Source organism: Arachis ipaensis, chromosome B3, assembly GCF_059453495.1.
Source record: "Arachis ipaensis isolate K30076 ecotype BB chromosome B3, ASM5945349v1, whole genome shotgun sequence".
NCBI classification, from domain to species: Eukaryota; Viridiplantae; Streptophyta; class Magnoliopsida; order Fabales; family Fabaceae; genus Arachis; species Arachis ipaensis.
Window position 1 is genome coordinate 10,904,223 of NC_142438.1, and position 19,805 is coordinate 10,924,027.

General features: G+C 31.3%; 2 protein-coding genes across 2 annotated transcripts; both read right to left on the reverse strand.

Moving 5' to 3' along the window:
* Positions 1 to 7,480: 7,480 nt before the first annotated feature.
* LOC148569841 (uncharacterized) lies at positions 7,481 to 8,833 on the reverse strand. The gene has a single exon (XM_088507990.1). It carries the CDS (start codon positions 8,831 to 8,833, stop codon positions 7,481 to 7,483), a length of 1,353 nt encoding a protein of 450 aa, XP_088364116.1.
* Positions 8,834 to 17,331: 8,498 nt separating this feature from the next.
* On the reverse strand, positions 17,332 to 18,158 carry LOC148569842 (uncharacterized). The gene is made up of 2 exons (XM_088506669.1): positions 17,913 to 18,158; positions 17,332 to 17,817 (listed from the first exon to the last, which is right to left on the reverse strand). The coding sequence occupies exons 1-2, from the start codon at positions 18,156 to 18,158 to the stop codon at positions 17,332 to 17,334; spliced, it is 732 nt and encodes a 243-aa protein (XP_088362795.1).
* Positions 18,159 to 19,805: the final 1,647 nt, after the last annotated feature.

The following is a 19,805-nucleotide window of genomic DNA, read 5'->3' on the forward strand; positions in this document are numbered from 1 at the left end:
ATTTTTACTATTAGAAATTTACCAAATATGCTAAAAAAAAGATCTTTTTTCATGAAAAAATATTTTTTTTATCAATTTAATGGCGCCCAAACAAACACTTAAATAAATTTTAACTTTTTATAAAATATTTTTTTATATTTTTATTCTTAATTTGTCCTGTTAAATAATATTGACATGGCAAATTAAATATTCATATGGCATGTCTTGCTATTTTAATATTTAACTTGATATATCAGTACTTAAGGGAAAAATTAAAATAAATACCATTTTAGATTTCTATAAATAAAAAAGAAAAAATGATATGAACTAAAATTAAAAGACAAGTATTTTATGAGGACAAATTAAAAGCTTATTTTAAGTCATTTAAGAAGTTAACTTTTAAGTTCAATAAAAGACTTAATTTTTTCAGTCAATTTTAAAAAAAAAAAATTGTTTACTTTAAATTCTAAATCTTCCTAAAAATAGGATTAAAAAAATCATTTTATAATAAAAAATTAATTATTTATACTGATTTAAAATTTTTCCATAGATATCTAGTAATATATTTTCTTTTTAGATAAAAAAGCGGATTATGTCAGCGAAAGACAATGCATGATAATGGAACCACTACATGGATACAATGCATAAACGGATGATTGGATGAGGGTCTTTTCAGATTAACATAATTTAGAAAGTAATTAAGCGTAGTGTTTTTTTGCTTCATGCATTGAACATGCATGATATATGTATATAGGCCTACCCATGTTCAATGATTTTCCAAAATTGGGGTTACACTCTCGTATGATATTATGATTATCTTTTTCGTTATTCCTTATTCTAACTACTATTGTTAATTAATAATTAATTACTAACAAGCCCTTAATTGGTTGTCATCGTCATCTATGGCTATAATGGCCAGTCAAATCCAACCTGGTTGCCTGGTATTTCTTCTAATTACCCTTAAAAAGAGGTTGAATTTTAGGTACACTTCGTTTAACTTGTTCGATAACATTACGTTTTATTTCATAACACATGATTATTAATTAATCATAGAAGTCTGAATTTTGAACTAAATATTTAATTTTTATATAATTTGTTCAAATTTCAAATGCAAATATCTAGATACAGTTCTTCTTTTTTTTTGTTTCTCATGGTATCTCACAATTTGATAGGCTAAAATTTAATCTATCGCAGATCAGATCTTTATTTAAAAGTTTGTCACTGACCAATGAATTGTTGCATATACAAACTGAGATTCAAATTCCTCATACTTATATAAATGAATTAGTGAGTTAATCACTAAACCAATCTAAATTGGTTGATATAAGTTCCTTCTTATTATTTTGGTTTAATTAATATGGGCTTCATGTATTTTTTATGAGTTGAACTTTGTGGTTTTTGAATAACAAATTTGGGCTTTGTTTTTTTCGTCGTTGACCATAGTATCTGTCGCAGATCAGAGCTTTATTTAAGAGTTTGTTAATGGTCAATGAATTGCTGCATACACAAGACAGAATTTAAACCGCTGAAACTTGCTTAAGTGCAGTATTTTATGAGTTGGGCTTTGTTTAATAAATGTTAGTTTGTACAATAAGTCCGAAATCAATAGCCCAAATCCAATTAAAAATATGGGCCTAGAGAAAATTTTCATAGAGGGTCTTGCTTTAGGCCCATCCCATATTTTTGGCATTTTCTCTTGGAATATTTAAAAAATCAAAATGTTATTAGAAGGCTAAAATAAGTATATATTTATATAAATATATAATTTAATTTATTTTTAATATATATTTTATATTTTAATATATAGTTTATATTAATAGCTAATTTTGGTGCACATCTAAAATATATGCCACATATTTCCTTTTTTTTTTCTGGTGATATAATTGTAATGATTGCAAAAGAATTCAACCTTTAGTATGTTGTAGTCACCAAAAAAAAACCTTTAGTATGTTGTGAATAAAATGGTTTAGGTAAGAATGTGGATAAAAGAGAGCTATGATGAGAAACACTATTGTCTTACACATTGATGTTTCTAATTTTGATATGAGAATTGATTGCTACACCATTTTGATAGTAGTTTTTTCTTCTTTTTTTCCCCCTCGTTTGATTTGAGGATAGGGGAAATGTAGAACGTTAGAAGACAGCTGGGATGCAACGCCTTATATATGCATATTTCTATTTGTGTGTGGTCGGCATAGTGGTCTCTAGCTAGCTTAGCCTATTCATTTGATGTATAAAAGAAAAAGGAGTATCATTCATTCATTCCAGATGCCAACTGCTATGCCTTGTTTTTCAAGTCTAAATTGTTGCACCAATTCACCAAAGTCACCCCACCCCCCAATCATTTCATTTCAGATTCTAATATACGTCAATCTTTTCCATTTCGTTTCCAGATAACATAAAAAAAAAAAAAAAAGTTTAATTGTGTTTTTGATAAATTTATTATTAGTAAAAAATTTTAAATATTTTTATTTGATGAATGTAAAACAAATACATACATTAATAACTTAAAATTTTTTATATTTTAAATAAAAAAAATTTAATTTATAAATTTTAACATGTATCTTTAAGATACAAGATAGATAAACTAAAAAAAAAATTCAGTTATGCATTAGAATGAAGAATTATTGCAGAGACTTTAAATAACGAGATAGTGATAGGAAATGATGTAATTAACCAATAATTTTGGACAAAGTTTAGAGATAGTTACAATAATAATAAAATCATATCTCATTAGATGAGATTTACGGTATAAATTAAACAATATTATTAAACCTATATATATCATGTCTACACTCGTGCTTTTTATTTTTAATATGGGGGAAGGGTTGGGGTGTAACAGCATTATGGAAAATAGGGGTGCTTTTCATGCATGTGGTGTCAGGAGGCTGAAATCGGACCGAGCGATTTGGAATAAGGAACTCGGACGGTCCGATTAGAGGAGATCTACAAAAAAATAATTTTTTTATAAAATTCGGACGGTCCGTTTTGATTTTTTTAAAAAAAAAAAAAAAAAAAACTAAAAACGGAGGGTCCGTTTTGTTTTAAAGGAAAAATTAAAAAAAACACAAATGGAAAACTGAGGGTCCGTTTTCAGTTTTTTTTTTTAAAAAAAAAAAAAACTGTAAACGGAGAGTCCGATTTCATGTTAAATAAATAAAAACAAAAACAAAAACAAAAACTAATCGGACGGTCCGATTTGTGATTAACGAATTTTTTTACAAAGAATTCGGACGGTCCGATTTCTCCCTGTCCCACATTTGTGTCTAACACTTGTATACACCATAACCAAGCACAACTCACACACTCTTCCAATATCAAAAAAAATTAGCCTCTACACTCGTTACAATCTTTTTTTCTAATTTTATCTTGACGACAATTTTGAAAGGACGAATTTTTCTTATCCTGTTTTTTATTTTGTCCATTAGCTATTCTTTAATGACTTTGTGCTAAAAACCTTTTTTTTCCATTTATAGCCGAAAACTTCTACCAAATATTGGAAAAAAAAAGCAATAACAATTTTATTTCCACAAATATATAATAGTCATCAGTTTACCCTTTACTTTTAAGCGGGGAAAAAGAATTTTTTTTTCTCCAATATTATGTAATATTTTTTAAAAAAATTATCTCCAAATATTCATATATATATAATATGGTTCTGATTCTATAAATATATTGTGGCGAGTCACTTTTATAAGTCCTCATCATGCATCGAATAACAACTTATCATTTCTATTAAAGGTTAAAGGTATGCATCAAGATGTATATCTAATAAGGGATTATTATTATTATAACTATATAAAAAAAAAAATTGAAGATTACGACATGATTTAAGAAAGAAAATAGCGGGACATCGATAATATAATGAAATTAAGAGGATAATATAAGACTAATTTGAAGCACATCATGGCATACAAAATCAGAGAGATACATACACCAAATGGAATATGAGTTGTAAGATTTTGTGCTTAACTTGAGAGACATTTATAAGCAAGAATACAATCATTATTTAATTTGGCCTAATTTTTTTTTATTATATACGGTATTTTCTATTTCAATAGACTAAGAATTAATTTTTTATAAATTTAAACTTTATTTAAGGTTAGCGGTTGATAGATTATTACATACATAAGGTGAGATTTAAATTTTTAATTATTTAAGCGGACGAATGAACTGATCACTCGATCAACCAAACTGATTAATTTGGCCTAATTGATCCAACGAAACCACAATCTGAAACCTAATTTCCTTTTTGTCTGTCTTGTGGAGCCATACGCGGAAGCCACCTCAAAATATCAACCAACATTCATGCCAATTCACCTATAATATTGTTATTCACCAAATTGTGTTTTTTTCCTATCTCCATATCTTATGATAATTATTCTCCCCTCATAATTCCAAATTGAGATCATACAGCTGTAGTATTGAGATTTGAGACCGAGAATCCGAGATATTGTTTTCCTCATACTAAAAAGTGGAATAATTAGTCCTTGAAAATTCGCATTACTGTGACAACACCTAATTGCCATTTTTGTCCTTCACCCCATCAATCCCTTCATCTTTTTTTTTTTTCCTTAAAAAAGATCAAATATTCACTTTTCTTTATCTTAAAAGAAAAAGTGTTTACTTTATTTTTAGTATATACTATAAAATTTTTTTAAATGATTATGTTCTGATAATTTTAACTGTTAATTTTTTAATATATTATATATTTTTTATAATTAATATTAATAATTAAAACTATTAAAATATCGATATTTTAAAAACATTTAAATTTTTTTTCGTTAATATATGCTAAATCACCAATGCATAAGAAAAGTGGGACATAATTTTCCGAAAGCACTAAAGAGTTCTTGTACTAAAAACTCATCATCACCACGTAATCAGTACCCACCTCCATCATTATCTATAACTCATAGGTGTTATCTTAAATATATTAAAAAAAAGATTTTATGTGTTACTGTGTTAACTTTTATGTAATTTGATATATCGAGTTATCAACTCAAAATAGCTTAGTGCGTAGAATAATAGGTCTTTATCAAAGTAAATAAAAAACAATGATTAATGAAGGCTCTGCATTTTTTTTTCTATAAAGATAGAAAATTCGAACTCACAACCTCTTAAATGGGTATAAAAATATTATGTTATTTAAACTATTATTTATTGACTTACATAAGAATTTCTCCCATCTTATATTGGTGGTCCATATTCAATATTCGCCAAATCATTTTATATTTTATGGAAAAGTCTAGTTATAAAAGCGGACAAACAAAATTGTTGTGTAGAAAATATGGATCCTCGACAAAGCTAATTTGACAAAGGGTCCATCTAGTGTACAGATGCACTTTGGTACAGATTTACAGATTTTTGTTTTTATTTGGTTTAAAAGTGTATCACTAAAAGTGTTGCTTAAGGAGAAAGTGTTACCCTTAATCGTTAACTTGGCTCTGATACCAATTTTGTAATCATTTTTAAAATATGATACCATTTTTTTACTAGTCCTTGTATAATGTAATTTCATTTTTATAGTTTTTAATCTTGTTTTAGTTTATAATATTCTTTTTTGCATGGATTATTGTATATAAAATTTTTTATCTGTTTGTCTTTTTCTTCAATATAATTTCTTAAATCCTCAAAAACTTCTTTTATTTCTACACTTTCTGTTGTTTCTAAATACCTTCTTAATTTTTCAACTTCATTTTCCATTTTTTCTTTCAACAGTTTTAATTCTTTTAAGTCATAATATGATTTTCCAGGCATTTATAAATTTTTTAAGTTTAATTCCAACTTGTTTATATTTATTCTTATTTCTATCCTTTTTATTATAAGGTCATCAATTTCGATCTGAAGGTCATTTAATTCCCTTTTATACTCTTTTATTTTACTTTTTAATTTTTCTGCTCTTTTTCTTTTTATTTTATTTTCTGGTTTTTCAATCTTCTTATGCTTCATTATTTATTTTAAAATTTCTGCAAACTCTATCATTGATTCATTACTATTTTCTAGAGATTCTATTAATTTTTCTAGCTCTTCAACTTCTCTTTTTAACTTGTCATAGATTATTTTTAGAGTTTCAAATGCTCTTTGATTTATTTCAAAAAACTGTAAATAATTCAAACGATTTTCTCTTTCAAAGAGCTCTTGTTTCTTGTCTTGATAAGTTACATATATTTCTTCTTTATTTATTGTCATAATTTAGTGTTTAGGGTTTCATTTAATTTTTCGACCTTTTTTGTTAATTCTTTTATTTCAGAATTTTCTTCTTTAATCTTCAACTTAGATAGACTTAAAGGGCTATTAATTTTAGATTCTCTTATTTGAAAATTCGATGAAACTAATTTTCCTGACGGTTCTTTTAATAATAGAACTGAGTTTTCAATAGCTTTATATTTTGGTATTTCTGTTTTTACAATTTTCTGAAATAATTCATCGACATAAATTCTTTCTCTGTTTTTAAATATTATACTATGATGGCTATTTGTTAAAGCATAATTTATTGCATATGTAATTGAAAATGGTTCATCATCTTGTTCCATTAAATTCTTTCTGTGAAATTTATAAGCCAGACTTATAGATCTTCCAAGATTTTCAGTTGATAAAGGTATAGCATATCCCAAATGGGCATTAAATTTAACATTTACGTTTGCCAAGTTTCCATGAACAATTCCAATTATTTGATCTATTGGGTCATCAGTAATTCTTTTGTCACAGATTGCTAGGCTTATTGGTGAATTAATTCCTTTCATATATGTAGATTTGATTAAGACTTGTATAGTACTAATATGAATCCATCCAATTTTAGATCTTTTTTGTTGATCCTTAATTTTCTCAATCTGTTTACTTATTTCTTCATCATTTATCAAAGCTATTTCAAGTTCTCCATTGGCGGATTTTATCTTTATAGGGGCTTCAAGTTGAATTTTTCCATAGTATATTATATTTTTTCTATTAAAAACTTCTTTTAAAAGGTTTTGTTTATTAAAATTTTCGTTTGATTTGAGATTTAATTCTGTTTTTAAAACAGCCTGTTTTTCATTATCTAATAAAGCAGTTAATCTATAATAATCAGATTCTTCTGTTAATTCTAAACTTTCTAAATAATTCATAATTGAAAGACTTAGAATGAATACATACCTTTCTGGAGAAAAACTTCCTTTATTTAATATATTTTACATAAGGTGTTTTTATCTCCAGAGGGGAGATTGTAAATACTAACTCCAGAGGGGAGTTTAGAACTATTTTTCCCTAATGGGAATTCTTCTTCAGATCATAGAATCGCCTCGGCAGCTTCCTCCTTGCTCTCCTAGCATTTGAGTACTCTTTGCCTCTTGCTTTCTATTTTCTGATGCTTCTACAATTGCCTAAGCAACCTATTTATAATGGTTGGGTCTGATGGACAATTCCCATCCTTACCCTTCTTATGACGTCATTGCTTACGTCATTGTTTATTATCTTGCACCAGCTGCATTGTTGGTGCTCTATGACCTAAGCGCTTACGTCATTATGCAATAATGTTGAGAGATGCTTCAGATGTGCTGTCTTCCTCTTTCATTATGTGACCTTCAGATGCGTTGTCTTCTTCCTTTATCATGTGGGTTGATTCCGTTTTATTATTGCTTTCTTCAGATAACTCTGAGACGCATAGCTGGCACTTGTGGTCTTCTCTGTCTTTTATCAAATAGCAGAGATTCCTTTTTATCCCTTCAGGGAGCTTTTCTAAGAGTCCAGATAAGTTGTAGAATGCTGATTCAAATTCCACTAAGAGTCTCATCTCTCTTTCTTCAATTTCATTCCTTTTGCTAGACACAAGCAAAGTATTTCTGCTTTTATAATTAATTCTTGTATGAGATTCCCTTGTTATCTTTTGAGTTCTTTCGAAGACCCTTGCTAGTGTGCTGGCTAGCCTTCCTTCATGACTGTAGATTGTTAAATCTTGAACTTGATCAATTGGTTGAAAATTTCCTGGGAAGACGGACATGAATATTACTTGGTGTGCTGAAACCAAGCATTCTTCTTCTTCATTAAAAATAGGTTGACTGTTCGTAAATTTTAGGGATATATCCCTTGGATTTACGTTATCAATCATATTTTTAAATCTCTTCACTGCATCAACGAATCCTGCAGGAAACTCACTAATAATTTTTAGATCATTAAAAATTAAAATTGTATCAATTAATCCATACTGGAAAAACTGATAGGTGTCCGATGGGGATGCATCTGGAAATATAACCAGCTTTGTTAGCTGTTCTTTGGCAATAGGATAATATCCCAAAATTGCTCTTCTTTCTTCAGTCCAGTTCAGAACTATGTTAAGGGTTTCTCTGAGATTTGATCTACAGACCCTTTTCTTTTCTTTGATTTCAGCCCTTGTAGGAATGTTTCTTATTATCCCTGTTCTCTGGGTTTGAATTGGAGCTTTATCTGCTCTTTTTAGGGTTTGCTCTGGATGAAGAGCTTCATATTCCCTGAAAGATTCCTTTGCTTCTTCCAGTGTTAAAAACCCTCCTTTATGAATTATCCTTGATTGATGTGTAAATGGTGCTGCTTTTTCCCAGGCATCATATACTCCTTTCATGGGGCCATTATAAATTACATAATATTTTTTATCTTGGGTGGATTTTTTGATAATTTCAGCAATTGTTTTATTTTCTGGAAATTTTTCTTCACCTGATTTGTCCACCACGCTTAGCTGGCTGAGCTCTGATGGTTTTGGTTGTTGTGTTGATCTCATTGCCTCGATGGCCTTCTTGAGGGATTGGATCTGTGTCCTTATTTGCTGACAATGCTTGCATTTTTCGAGTTCTTGTTCGTATTTCTGAATTTCTTGATCTAATGCGTTGAAGACGAACTCCATTCTCTTGTTAATGTATCTGCAATAACATTTTTGTCACCCTTAATATATTCAATTTTTATTGGATATTGTAACAAAAATAATTGCCATCTTAACAATCGTCCATGATTATAATCAACTTTTAAATTATATCGTATGAAACCTGTTAGGTAGCTTGAATCTGTCCTTAATGTAAATTCTCTGGGTAGTAAATCAATTTTCCATTTCTTAAGAGATTTAATTGCTGCTAGAGTTTCTTTTTCATGAGTGGTATATCTCTGTTCTGTTGGAGTAAAAGTTCCTGAAATATACCTGCAAAGTAGTTCCTTTGGGGAATTTTTAGAATCTAGTGATTCTTTTCCTTGCTCCAAACTTTTTATAGCTTTCTTAGCTTTTAGACATCCTGACCAGGTTATGTCTGAAGCATCTGTTTCGACTATTAAGTAGTCATTTTCTTCTGGAATATAAAGTTCTGGAAGTTTTTCACATAATTCTTTAATCTTTTGAATTTGCATACTATCTTTTTCATCCCATTTCCATTCTTTTTTAGTACTTATTTTTGGAAATAAGCTTTTAGTGTATTCTGTTATATTCTTTAAGAATCCTTGATCAGAAATATAATTTATACATCCTAAAAATCTTTGTAATTGTTTTCTATCTTCTATTTTATTAGGAAATAAATTTACCTTTTCTAGGACATTTGGCTGAAGTTTTAGCTTTCCTTGAGTAGATAGAATTAATCCAAGAAACTCTATTTCTTGTTTTGCTATTCTTGCTTTCTTTTTGCTAAGAACTAATCCTTTTTCTTTACATCTTTCTAAAACTATTAATAATTTTTGAAGATGATCTTCTCTATCCTGTTTTGTAAAAATTAGTATATCATCAATATACACTAAAACAAATTCATTTAACTCTTTTAGATTTTCTTCCATAAATCTTTGGTAAATACCTGGGGCTTGTTTTAATCCGAATGGTAATACATTCCATTCATAGAGTAACACACTTGTTGATTCTTTTGTTGGGCAAGTAAAAGCAGTTAATTTCTTTGTTTCTTCGTCTAAACGAAGCTGCCAATATCCTGATTTTGCATCAAGAGATGAAAATCAAGTTGCTCCTTTGATTTTTTCTAAAATAGAATCTTTTCTTGGAAGTTTATGAGCATCACCAATAGTTGCTTCATTCATCTTCTTATAGTTAATAACCATTCTTCGTTTTCCCCTTTTAATTTCATTATTATTTTCGACATAAAAGGCTGGAGCCGCATGAGGACTTTTACTTAATCTTATAATTCCTTTTTCCAAAAGATCTCTACATTCTAATGAAAACTCTTCTCTATCTCTTGCGGAATAAGGAATTTTATTTGGAACATTTATCTCTTTTGTAGGATCTTTTAATTTAATACTTACTAATTCGTTATTTGTATTTTTAACATCTAAAGGATTTTCAGCACAAATTTTATCCAAAAGTTCTTCTATCTTTATTTCAAGACTATTTTTTGGGATATTTATCTAAAAGTATAGATTTAAATAACATGTCTCTAATATAGAAAATATTTTAAATTTTAAGATCTTATCTATAGTGGTAGTTGGTATTTTTATACGTTTTGATTTTTGATTTATTGAAGAATCGTGTGATGCTTTTAAAACTATATATGTTAATTCTTGAATGAATGGATGATATAGCTTTAAAAAATTATTTCCTATGATAAAATCCATTCCAGAGTCTAACATATATATAGATGGAACAATGAACCTATAATTTTGAATAAAAATTTCAACCATCTCTGCTTTTTGGTTAATTTTATGTATTGATTTGTCAGCTATTCTAACTCTTAATGGTTTCTTTAATTTTTTCCAATCAAGTTTTATGTTTGAACTAGCAAAGCATTGCGTTGCTCCAGAATCTATGAAAGCATTTATAAACTTTTCTGTTATTTTTATAGTAATAAATGTAGCATTATTACTCAGTCTCTGAGTCTGTTTCCGAGACATATTCAAAAATATAGTCTAAGTTATCATCAGATTCTTCTAATGGTTCCATAAAACAGGACTTAGCAATTTCTATTTGTTTAGTAAGATCCTTTTTATCCTTCTTTTTCGGACATTCATTTGCATAGTGACCTTCTTCTTGGCAATACCAACACTTACAATTTTCTTTTTTATTTGGGCAATAATCACTTTTTTGTCTTTTGTTTTTATTGTTATTTCTTTTTCTAAAATACCTCTTTTTTCTCCAGTTTGGATAATATTTTCTTTTTCTAAATTGATATTTTCTTTTTCTTTGAAAATTTTTATTAAGACCATATTTTTGAGGTATCTCTTCATTATCCTGACAGCAAATTCTAATTATATTTGCAAATCTTTTTTGAGTTGCTTCTTGCATACAACGTTCTTTTATTTCCTCTCTTATTGCAGAGGTTGCTCCGCCAAAATTATTTTCAATTGTTCCTCTATTTATTTCTCTTATAAATCTTCCCATAATAAATTCATTAACAGGATATGGAAGTTTTGTTATATACATACTAAGATAATGATTTTTATCTTCTTCTTTTAATTTGTAATAATGTATTCTATATTCACATATATAAGACTCCACATTACATAGATCATATATCTGAATGTTAGCTAAATGATTTTTTGCTTCTTGATATTCTTTATTATAGACTTCTTGTTTATGATCTATAATATTTTTTCCAAAAAATTCTTTATATAGAATCATCATTATATATAATATCTTATCATAAGCTGTTGTTTTTGTTGCTAATTCTTCTATTATTTGGTTTTCTATTGATGTCATATAATCTCTTATAGCTCCTTTAGTATGAAACCCTATGTAATTCCAAATATCTCTTCCAGATAATTCGTTAAGTTTTGGATTAGTAAAGGCTTCTAATAAGAAGGAATTCAACCAGTTTTCGAAAATTTCTTTTTTATTCTTTTTACAGTCTAAATCGAGCATTCTTTCTCCTTCCATTTCCTGAATTTTAGGAACGTATTTTGATGGTATTTTTGTATATTTTGAATCTTTATTTATAAATCCTTTTTTAAAAGCATAATTATCAAAACCTGTTTCCCATTTAAATTGAGATTGATTATCCCTAGATGTTCCAGCTTCATTTTTTACTTGTATTGGAATTGCTGGTTCTTCGTCACTTGAATAATCTAGGATGTGTTCTTCATTTTCTATATTTTCAGAATTTACTAATTCTTCTTCTATCTGAAATCCCTGTTCCATAATATTATTTTCTTGAGCCATTTTTAATTGTTTAAAAAGCATTGTAACTTCTTCTAATTTTTCTTCAATATTCATAATTTTAGTGGTGGTTTTACTTTTAAATCTGTTATGTTGATTATATTTTGAAATTTTTCTTCTTTGGGATTTTCTTTTTCCTTATTTCTTTGAAATTTTATAGATACTAATATTTCTTCAAGCATATCTACTATAGAATTTAATTGAGGGTTAAAAGTATGATAAAGATGTGGGGAATCATTTCCATGGTAACATTTCTTAGAAATTCCGTGTGAAAAATAAGTTTTTTCAGGTTTTTGAAGTCCTTCAATAAAACTTATAGTAAAATAAAGATTTTGAGAAAAATCATTTTGTATTGATTTTAAGAATTCGGTGTCATTACAGTTAACATTAGTTAAAATCATTAATTTTTGATCTATTAATTTCGATAACTTAATTATTTCTTCTCTTAAATCTTCTAATTTACTTTTTTCCATTAGGTGACGTTTTTTCTTTGTGAAGAGCTACGGTTTTAAGTGAAAAGTGTGGCTTTAAAAAGTGTGGTTTAAGGAAGCAAATCTTTAAATCTGTACAGATTTAGATCTGTACCATATAATTTCCTTTTGACAAATTATGCACGGAATAAAGTGAAGAAACTCTTTAGTAATCTATAAGAGCATATAAATTAAAATATATTTTTTTCTTGCAATAAATATAATCTTCATAAATGTATACAAGCATAGCAATATTAACGCTTGAGCATAATTAATCATCATAAATGTCTATTAAACATAGGCATATTAACATCTCTTGACTATAATTAATCTTCGTAAATGTATATTTAAGCACACGAATATTAACATCTCTTGACAATAAATTAACTGACACTATTAAACCTAATATGAGTATTAATTTTAACAATGTTTGACATTAGTATAAAGTATAAACTAGTTTAAGGTTATGTTATTTTATATTTTTAATTGTTATTTATTTTATTTTGTATTGTTTAATTACTATTAAACTAATTAAATAATATTAGACTAATTATAGATACTACATATATAAAATAATACATGTTAAATTAAATAAAATAATTTTAAATTATTATCTTTTTAATATTATTTTAATTTTAAATAAATATAATTATTTTTATAAAGACGTCTGGATGTTATGAACATTTAGTATGATTTTAAAAAATTAGACTAAATTACTAAATCAACAAGTTCAATCGGGTTAACTGAGAATTGATTAGACCGATTTAGTTCAGCCTACAATTAACAATAAACTAATTAAAAAATTGGTTAATCAGTGGAACCAATATATTATTGATGCATGAACATCTTTTAAGAGTTTTTCTTGTTATTTTCTTCACAAAGTCAGTGATCTTTTTTTAAATTTTTTGTATTTGTTGAAGTGTGGTCGGTGAAGCACTGAGCACAAAACAGAGAAAGAGATTTGGGGGAAGAAATGGAATTGAAAATTACTCAACTACAGTGAAAGATCTCAAAACTATACAAATGGGGATACAGTCTCTTATATACTAGTGAGGAGTTACTAATTAGACTATTCTAACTAACTAATATGCATAATTTAGTCACACCAATTGTGCAGGTATGAGAGTTATACTTATCTACATAAGCTGCATAGTAAGTTAAGGTGAGTGGGAGTCTTCTTATCAAGTAACACCCTCCCTCAAGTTGGGAGTGTAGATGTCTAACAATCCTAACTTGCGATGAAGGGTGGAGAATGTTGCTGGAGGCAGAGGCTTAGTGAGGAGGTCAACAACTTGATCAGTGGTAGAAATTGGCAGCAAATGGATGTATCCCTCCTTGAACTTGTCTCTAACCACATGGCAATCGACTTCTATATGCTTGGTCCTTTCATAGAACACAGGATTCGAAGCGATATGAATAGCCGATTGACTATCACAGAAAATATTAATCGGCTTTGTCAGTGGCATGCCCAGATCCTTCAGGAGATACCCCAGCCAAATAGCTTCCTTGGTTGCTGCAGCCAATGCACGATACTCGGCTTCTGATGAACTACATGAAACAGTACATTGCTTTTTGCTCTTCCAAGAAATCAAAGATGATCCAAGATAGAAACAGTAGACTGAAGTAGAACGCCTGGTATCCGGACAAGCAGCCCAGTCCGAATCTGAGAAGCCAGTGATGCACAGGTCAGAGGAGGTAGAGAAGAAGAGCCCCTATGTAGGAGCAGACTTTAGGTATCTTAAAATCCTATGAGCTGCATGAAGATGAGCGTTGGTGGGTTTGTCAAGAAACTGACTAAGTCTACTGATTGCAAAACTAATGTCTGGACGAGTATTTGTCAAGTATAGCAGCTTCCCAACCAATTTTCGATATCCTGTAACATCTGCAAGTAATGTGCCACTATCCTGTCCCAACTTGGCACTATAATCCATGGGGGTGGAGACTGGTTTACAATCAATAATCCCAAAATCTTTGAGCATATCAACTACATATTTCCTTAGATATAATGCAATTCCCTTGTTTGATCGGGCCACCTCAAATCCAAGAAAAAATTTTAGGTCCCCAATGTCCTTTATGCGAAATCGATCATCCAACACTCTTTTGATGTTGTCAATTTCAACCATATCATTCCCAGCCAACACTAAATCATCCACATAGACTAATATTGCTGTGAAACCATGATCAGAATGCTTGGTGAATAGGCTGTAGTTGGATCGGCATTGTCTGTATCCAAACTCAATTAGGACAGACTTGAGTTTATTGTTCCACTGCCTGCTAGCTTGCTTCAGGCTGTACAATGACTTTTTCAGTTTGCAAACTTGACCCTTATCAACACAGAGCCCTGGTGGAGGTGTCATGTAGACTTCTTCATCTAAGTCTCCATAAAGAAATGCGGTGTTCACATCTATTTGTTTCAAAAACCAGTTATTAGCTGCTGCCAAAGCGAGAACAATGCAAAGGCTTGTTAGCTTGAGAACCGGACTGAAGGTGTCTCGATAGTCAATGCCAGGGACTTGGGTATATCCCTTTGCCACTAGGCGTGCTTTATGTCTCTCAATACTACCATCAGGGTTGTATTTGACCTTAAAAACCCACCTGCACCCTATGGCCTTCTTACCAACTGGTAAAGTAGTGAGCTTCCAGGTTTTGCTTTCATTTAGAGAATCAAGTTAAGATTGGATAGCCTTTTTCCAACAAAGTTGAGAGATTGCCTCTTCATAGTGATTGGGTTCAGTGTTTGTGGACAATGCAATTGAAAATGCTCTATGTGATGATGAAAGTTTATCATATGACAGAAAATTTGATAGGGGATACTTACACTGAGACTGTGTGGAATGGCCAAGGTTGGAAGTGACATTTAGGCACTGATAATCTTGAAGATATGAAGGGCGACTCCTGATTCTTGTGGACCTCCTTTGCACAACAGGTTCAGGACCATGATGAAGGAAAGTAGAGGCTGCCTCAGCACTTTCATTAGTATGCGAAGAATTAATTTGTGAATTTAAATTTTTATTTTGTGCAGTGTGTGAAGGTGTTAACTGTGTATGAGGTACAGTATGTGGAAATACGTCATAAGAGAAAGGGTCATAATGTGGGTTGTAACCCACTGATGCAGAATTTTGTGAAAAGGTGCTTGAGGTTGCTTGTGTGTGAAAGGAAAAGTGATCTTCATAAAAATATACATTTCTGGAAATGAAAATCTGTCTTGTTTTTAAATCCATCAATACGAATCCTTTAACACCCTCCTTAAATCCCAGAAATACAGATTTGCGAGCCCTTGGGTTTAGCTTATGTCTTCCAGTTGTTATAGTGCAAGCATATGCTAGACATCCAAATATTTTTAAATCTGAAAGATCAGGGAATGTTTGGTAAAGAAGCTGAAATGGAGACTTGTTTTGCAAGAAGGTGCTTGGAATTCGATTGATGATGTAAACTGCATGCAAAAGAGCAAAGTTTCAAAAACATTTGGGTATATCAGACTGAAAAATCAAGCTACGAGTGACAGCCAACAAGTGTTGATGTTTCCGCTCAACAATGCCATTTTGTTGAGGAGTTTCAACACATGATGTTTGGTGAAGAATTCCATTTTCTGTATAAAACTGAGGCATTAAAAATTCTGGTCCATTGTCTGTTCTAATGACTCTTACTTGGCTGCCAAACTGCACCTTTGCAAATTGAATAAAATTCTGAACTAGTTTGCTTGCTTCTGCTTTTGTTTTCATTAAATGAGTCCATGTAAATCGTGATTTATCATCAACAATGGTTAAAAAAATACTTATGCCCGTTAATGGATGGAATTGAAAGAGGGCCTCATATATCAATGTGAAGAATATCAAATACATTTTCTAAAATAGTAGTGATGTTTGAAAAACTCAGTTTTCTTTGTTTCACAAAATGGCATGTGTCACAAGGTGCAATTTTATTACTACAGTCAATGAAAGGAAAATCAGATTTCATAACATTCAATCTATCTAAAGACAAGTGACCTAACCGAAAGTGCCAGAGATTTATTCCCTTTATTTCAGGTTTGGAAAAACTCATGAAGCTTGCTGCCTGTGTAAATTCAGGTCTCACTGTCTCAGCATTCAGTGCATAAAGTCCTTCACATGCCCTAGCTGTGCCAATCACCTTCTCCGAGCTGATATCCTGAATCTTACACAATTTGTCATCAAAGTTCATGTGACAATGCAAATGAGATGTGGCCTTGGAAACAGAAATTAGCTTGAAATTGAAGGAAGGTATATACAATGCACCAACAAGGTATAAGTTCTTTGAAAAGAAAATAGTTCCAGCAATTTTGCTAATGGCTAGTGCACCATTAGGCAATTTGACAAGAATTTGAGCTATTTCATGATATGACTGAAAATCATTGAGTGAGTATAACACATGGTCTGTAGCCCCTGTGTCCACCACCCAAGGTGCATATTTTTTATCTGAAACGTTTAATGCAAGTATGCTTGATCTAAAATGCATGACATGTACCATACTACCTGGATGAGGTGTTGGTAAGGGCTCTAGAGTGTGTGGTTCAGCACTATGATTTGATTTCTGATCTTCTTTGTTGAGAAGTGCTAGCAAAGATGATTTTTGTTCTAGTGTGAAATCAAAAATCTGTGACCCACTGTTCTCTCCATTGTAAGAAAATCTGAGATTTTCATTTCTTCCCTCAGAATCTGATGCACTAATGTTCATGATCGCAGTGTTGTGCCTCTGCTGCATATGTGATGGATATCCATGCTTTTTATAGCATGTGTCAATGGTGTGTCCAGACTTACCACAATGAGAGCACTGCATCTTGCCTCATCCTCCTTGGCCTCTTCCAAAGCCTTGATTCCTGCCTCCTCTGCCCCTTCCTCTTCCTCTGCTGTGTGAATCTTCTGCAGTATTCAAGAGAGTGGCGGATCGAGCTGCTGCAATGAGTTTATTATCTGAGGTAAAATCAAAGCTCTGGAATTGCCTTTCTTGTTGTGTGAGAAGTGAGAAAACAGTATTCAAACTTGGAAGCGGATCCATAAGCATGACCTGAGACCTTACTCCAGCATATTGTTCATTCAGTCCTCTAAGAAATCGTGTTACTTGATCTTCCGTTCTAAAATTTCTTACAACACCTAATCCACAACTGCAATCTCTTCCATAACTACATGAGGAAATTGTTCTGAAACTGTCTAATTCCTCCCACATTTTCTTCAATTCAGTGAAATATGCAGTCACATTCATATCTCCCTGTTTGAGAGCATACAACTCTTCCTGTAATTCGGCTACTCGAAATTTATCCCCTGATAGTACCTATGCTTCAATTCATCCCAGAGGTCTAATGCCACATTTTTCCAACTTACACTTTGAGCAATATCAGAATTCAGGCTAAGGTTTAACTATGCAACTGCATAGGTATTGCAACGCTCCCAAGCTTCATAGGTAGGATCGTGTATCTCAGGTCTAGGTAAACTACCATCAATGAATTTGATCTTATTCTTAGATTTCAGAGCCCTAACCATAGATCTACTCCAATCTCCATAATTCTTTCCATTAAAAATGACATTTGTAATAGCGAGACTTGGATTTTCAGACGGATGCAAGAAGAAGTGATTCGAAGGATCCTGATTGAATCCTCCACCATTCCGACTCATGTGAGCGTGAATAGCAGAAAGCTGACTAAAAAATGCAGAAATTTCATACGGATCAAGGTTCTCCAATGGCTATCGTGCTTGCGGATTCGTTCCTGCAGTGTCGCAAACTGGATCCATTCACTGCACGCTTTGCGTTTTCAGAACTTGCGTTTGTGATGTTCAAGCATGAAACGTTGAGTTCCTCCTTCGATCCCAATCTCAGGTGCCCTCAGCAAGCTCCACGCTCACCGCACCATGTTGAAGTGTGGTCGGTGAAGCACTGAGCACAAAACAGAGAAAGAGATTTGGGAGAAGAAATGGAATTGAAAATTACTCAACTACAGTGAAAGATCTCAAAACTATACAAATGGGGATACAGTCTCTTATATACTAGTGAGGAGTTACTAATTAGACTATTCTAACTAACTAATATGCATAATTTAGTCACACCAATTGTGCAGGTATGAGAGTTATACTTATCTACATAAGCTGCATAGTAAGTTAAGGTGAGTGGGAGTCTTCTTATCAAGTAACAGTATTCTTGCTACTTTGAGTACTTTGTATTTTGTAAGAGATTGTTAAAAGAATTTTAGCAAGAACAAAGAAAAAAAAAGACAAACAAAATGAAGCCATGAAAACATCCACTTTAGTGTGGCGTGCAACGTTCAATCCCCCACGTTCCACGTTGGGTCAATCTTTAAGAAGCTAGCATTAAGTAGAGGAAAGTGGTGTACAATGCCACACTGGAGTGCTATGCCTTCAATTAAGGAAGGAGAGAAGACATGCAATGCCACTCTTGGGTGTAGCACGCTGGGCCAATTCCCAAGGGCTAGAAGCAAGGCAAGAAGGGTGGCGTACAATGCCACTATGGCGTGCTACACCTTCGACCATGCCAAGACTGAGAGCACCTCCAGGGATCAAGGAAACTATGGCGTATAATGCCACCACCAAAGCCTATGCCTTGGCGTTACATGCCTTCGATACCAACAAGACATTGGCGTGCCACACCATTCCATCAAGTGTCACGTTGGGCCAAAGTCCAATAAGCCTCCAAAAAGAAAGAGACATTAGCGTGCAACATCAGTTTTCAAGTGTCACTGGTGATCTGTGGAAATTCACTATATCACTATAATGAACCAGCCTTTGGCAAGTATGCCGAATTGTCGTCAAGTAATAACTCACAATGAGTGAGGTCGAATCCCACAGAGATTGATTGATTGAACAAATTTAGTTACTGCATGACTTAATCAAGCTAATCAAGAGTAATTGTTGTGTGCAGAATTCTAAATGACCAAATTGTAAATGACTAGAAGATAAAGGAAAGCAATAAAGTACAGAAATGTAAAGAGCATAAAAGTAAATTGCAAAAACATAAATGACTGAATTGTAAAGGGAAATGAGTTGATAATAGAAATTAAAGAAAGCTATAAAGAATATGGAAGATAAGAATAGGGAAGATTCATTGAAATTGGAAGATATTGCTCTCTTTGGATTAAATTCAGATCATCTCATCTTCAATCATGCAACTCATTGACCTTTTGGCAATTATGATTGATTGAACCCCAATTCCTTGGTGATTCAATCTCTCAAATCTTGATAATCAGCCAATTCCTTGGTCTAATTGCTCATAGATCCGAATAATTGGGTAGATTTCATGTCACCATATCC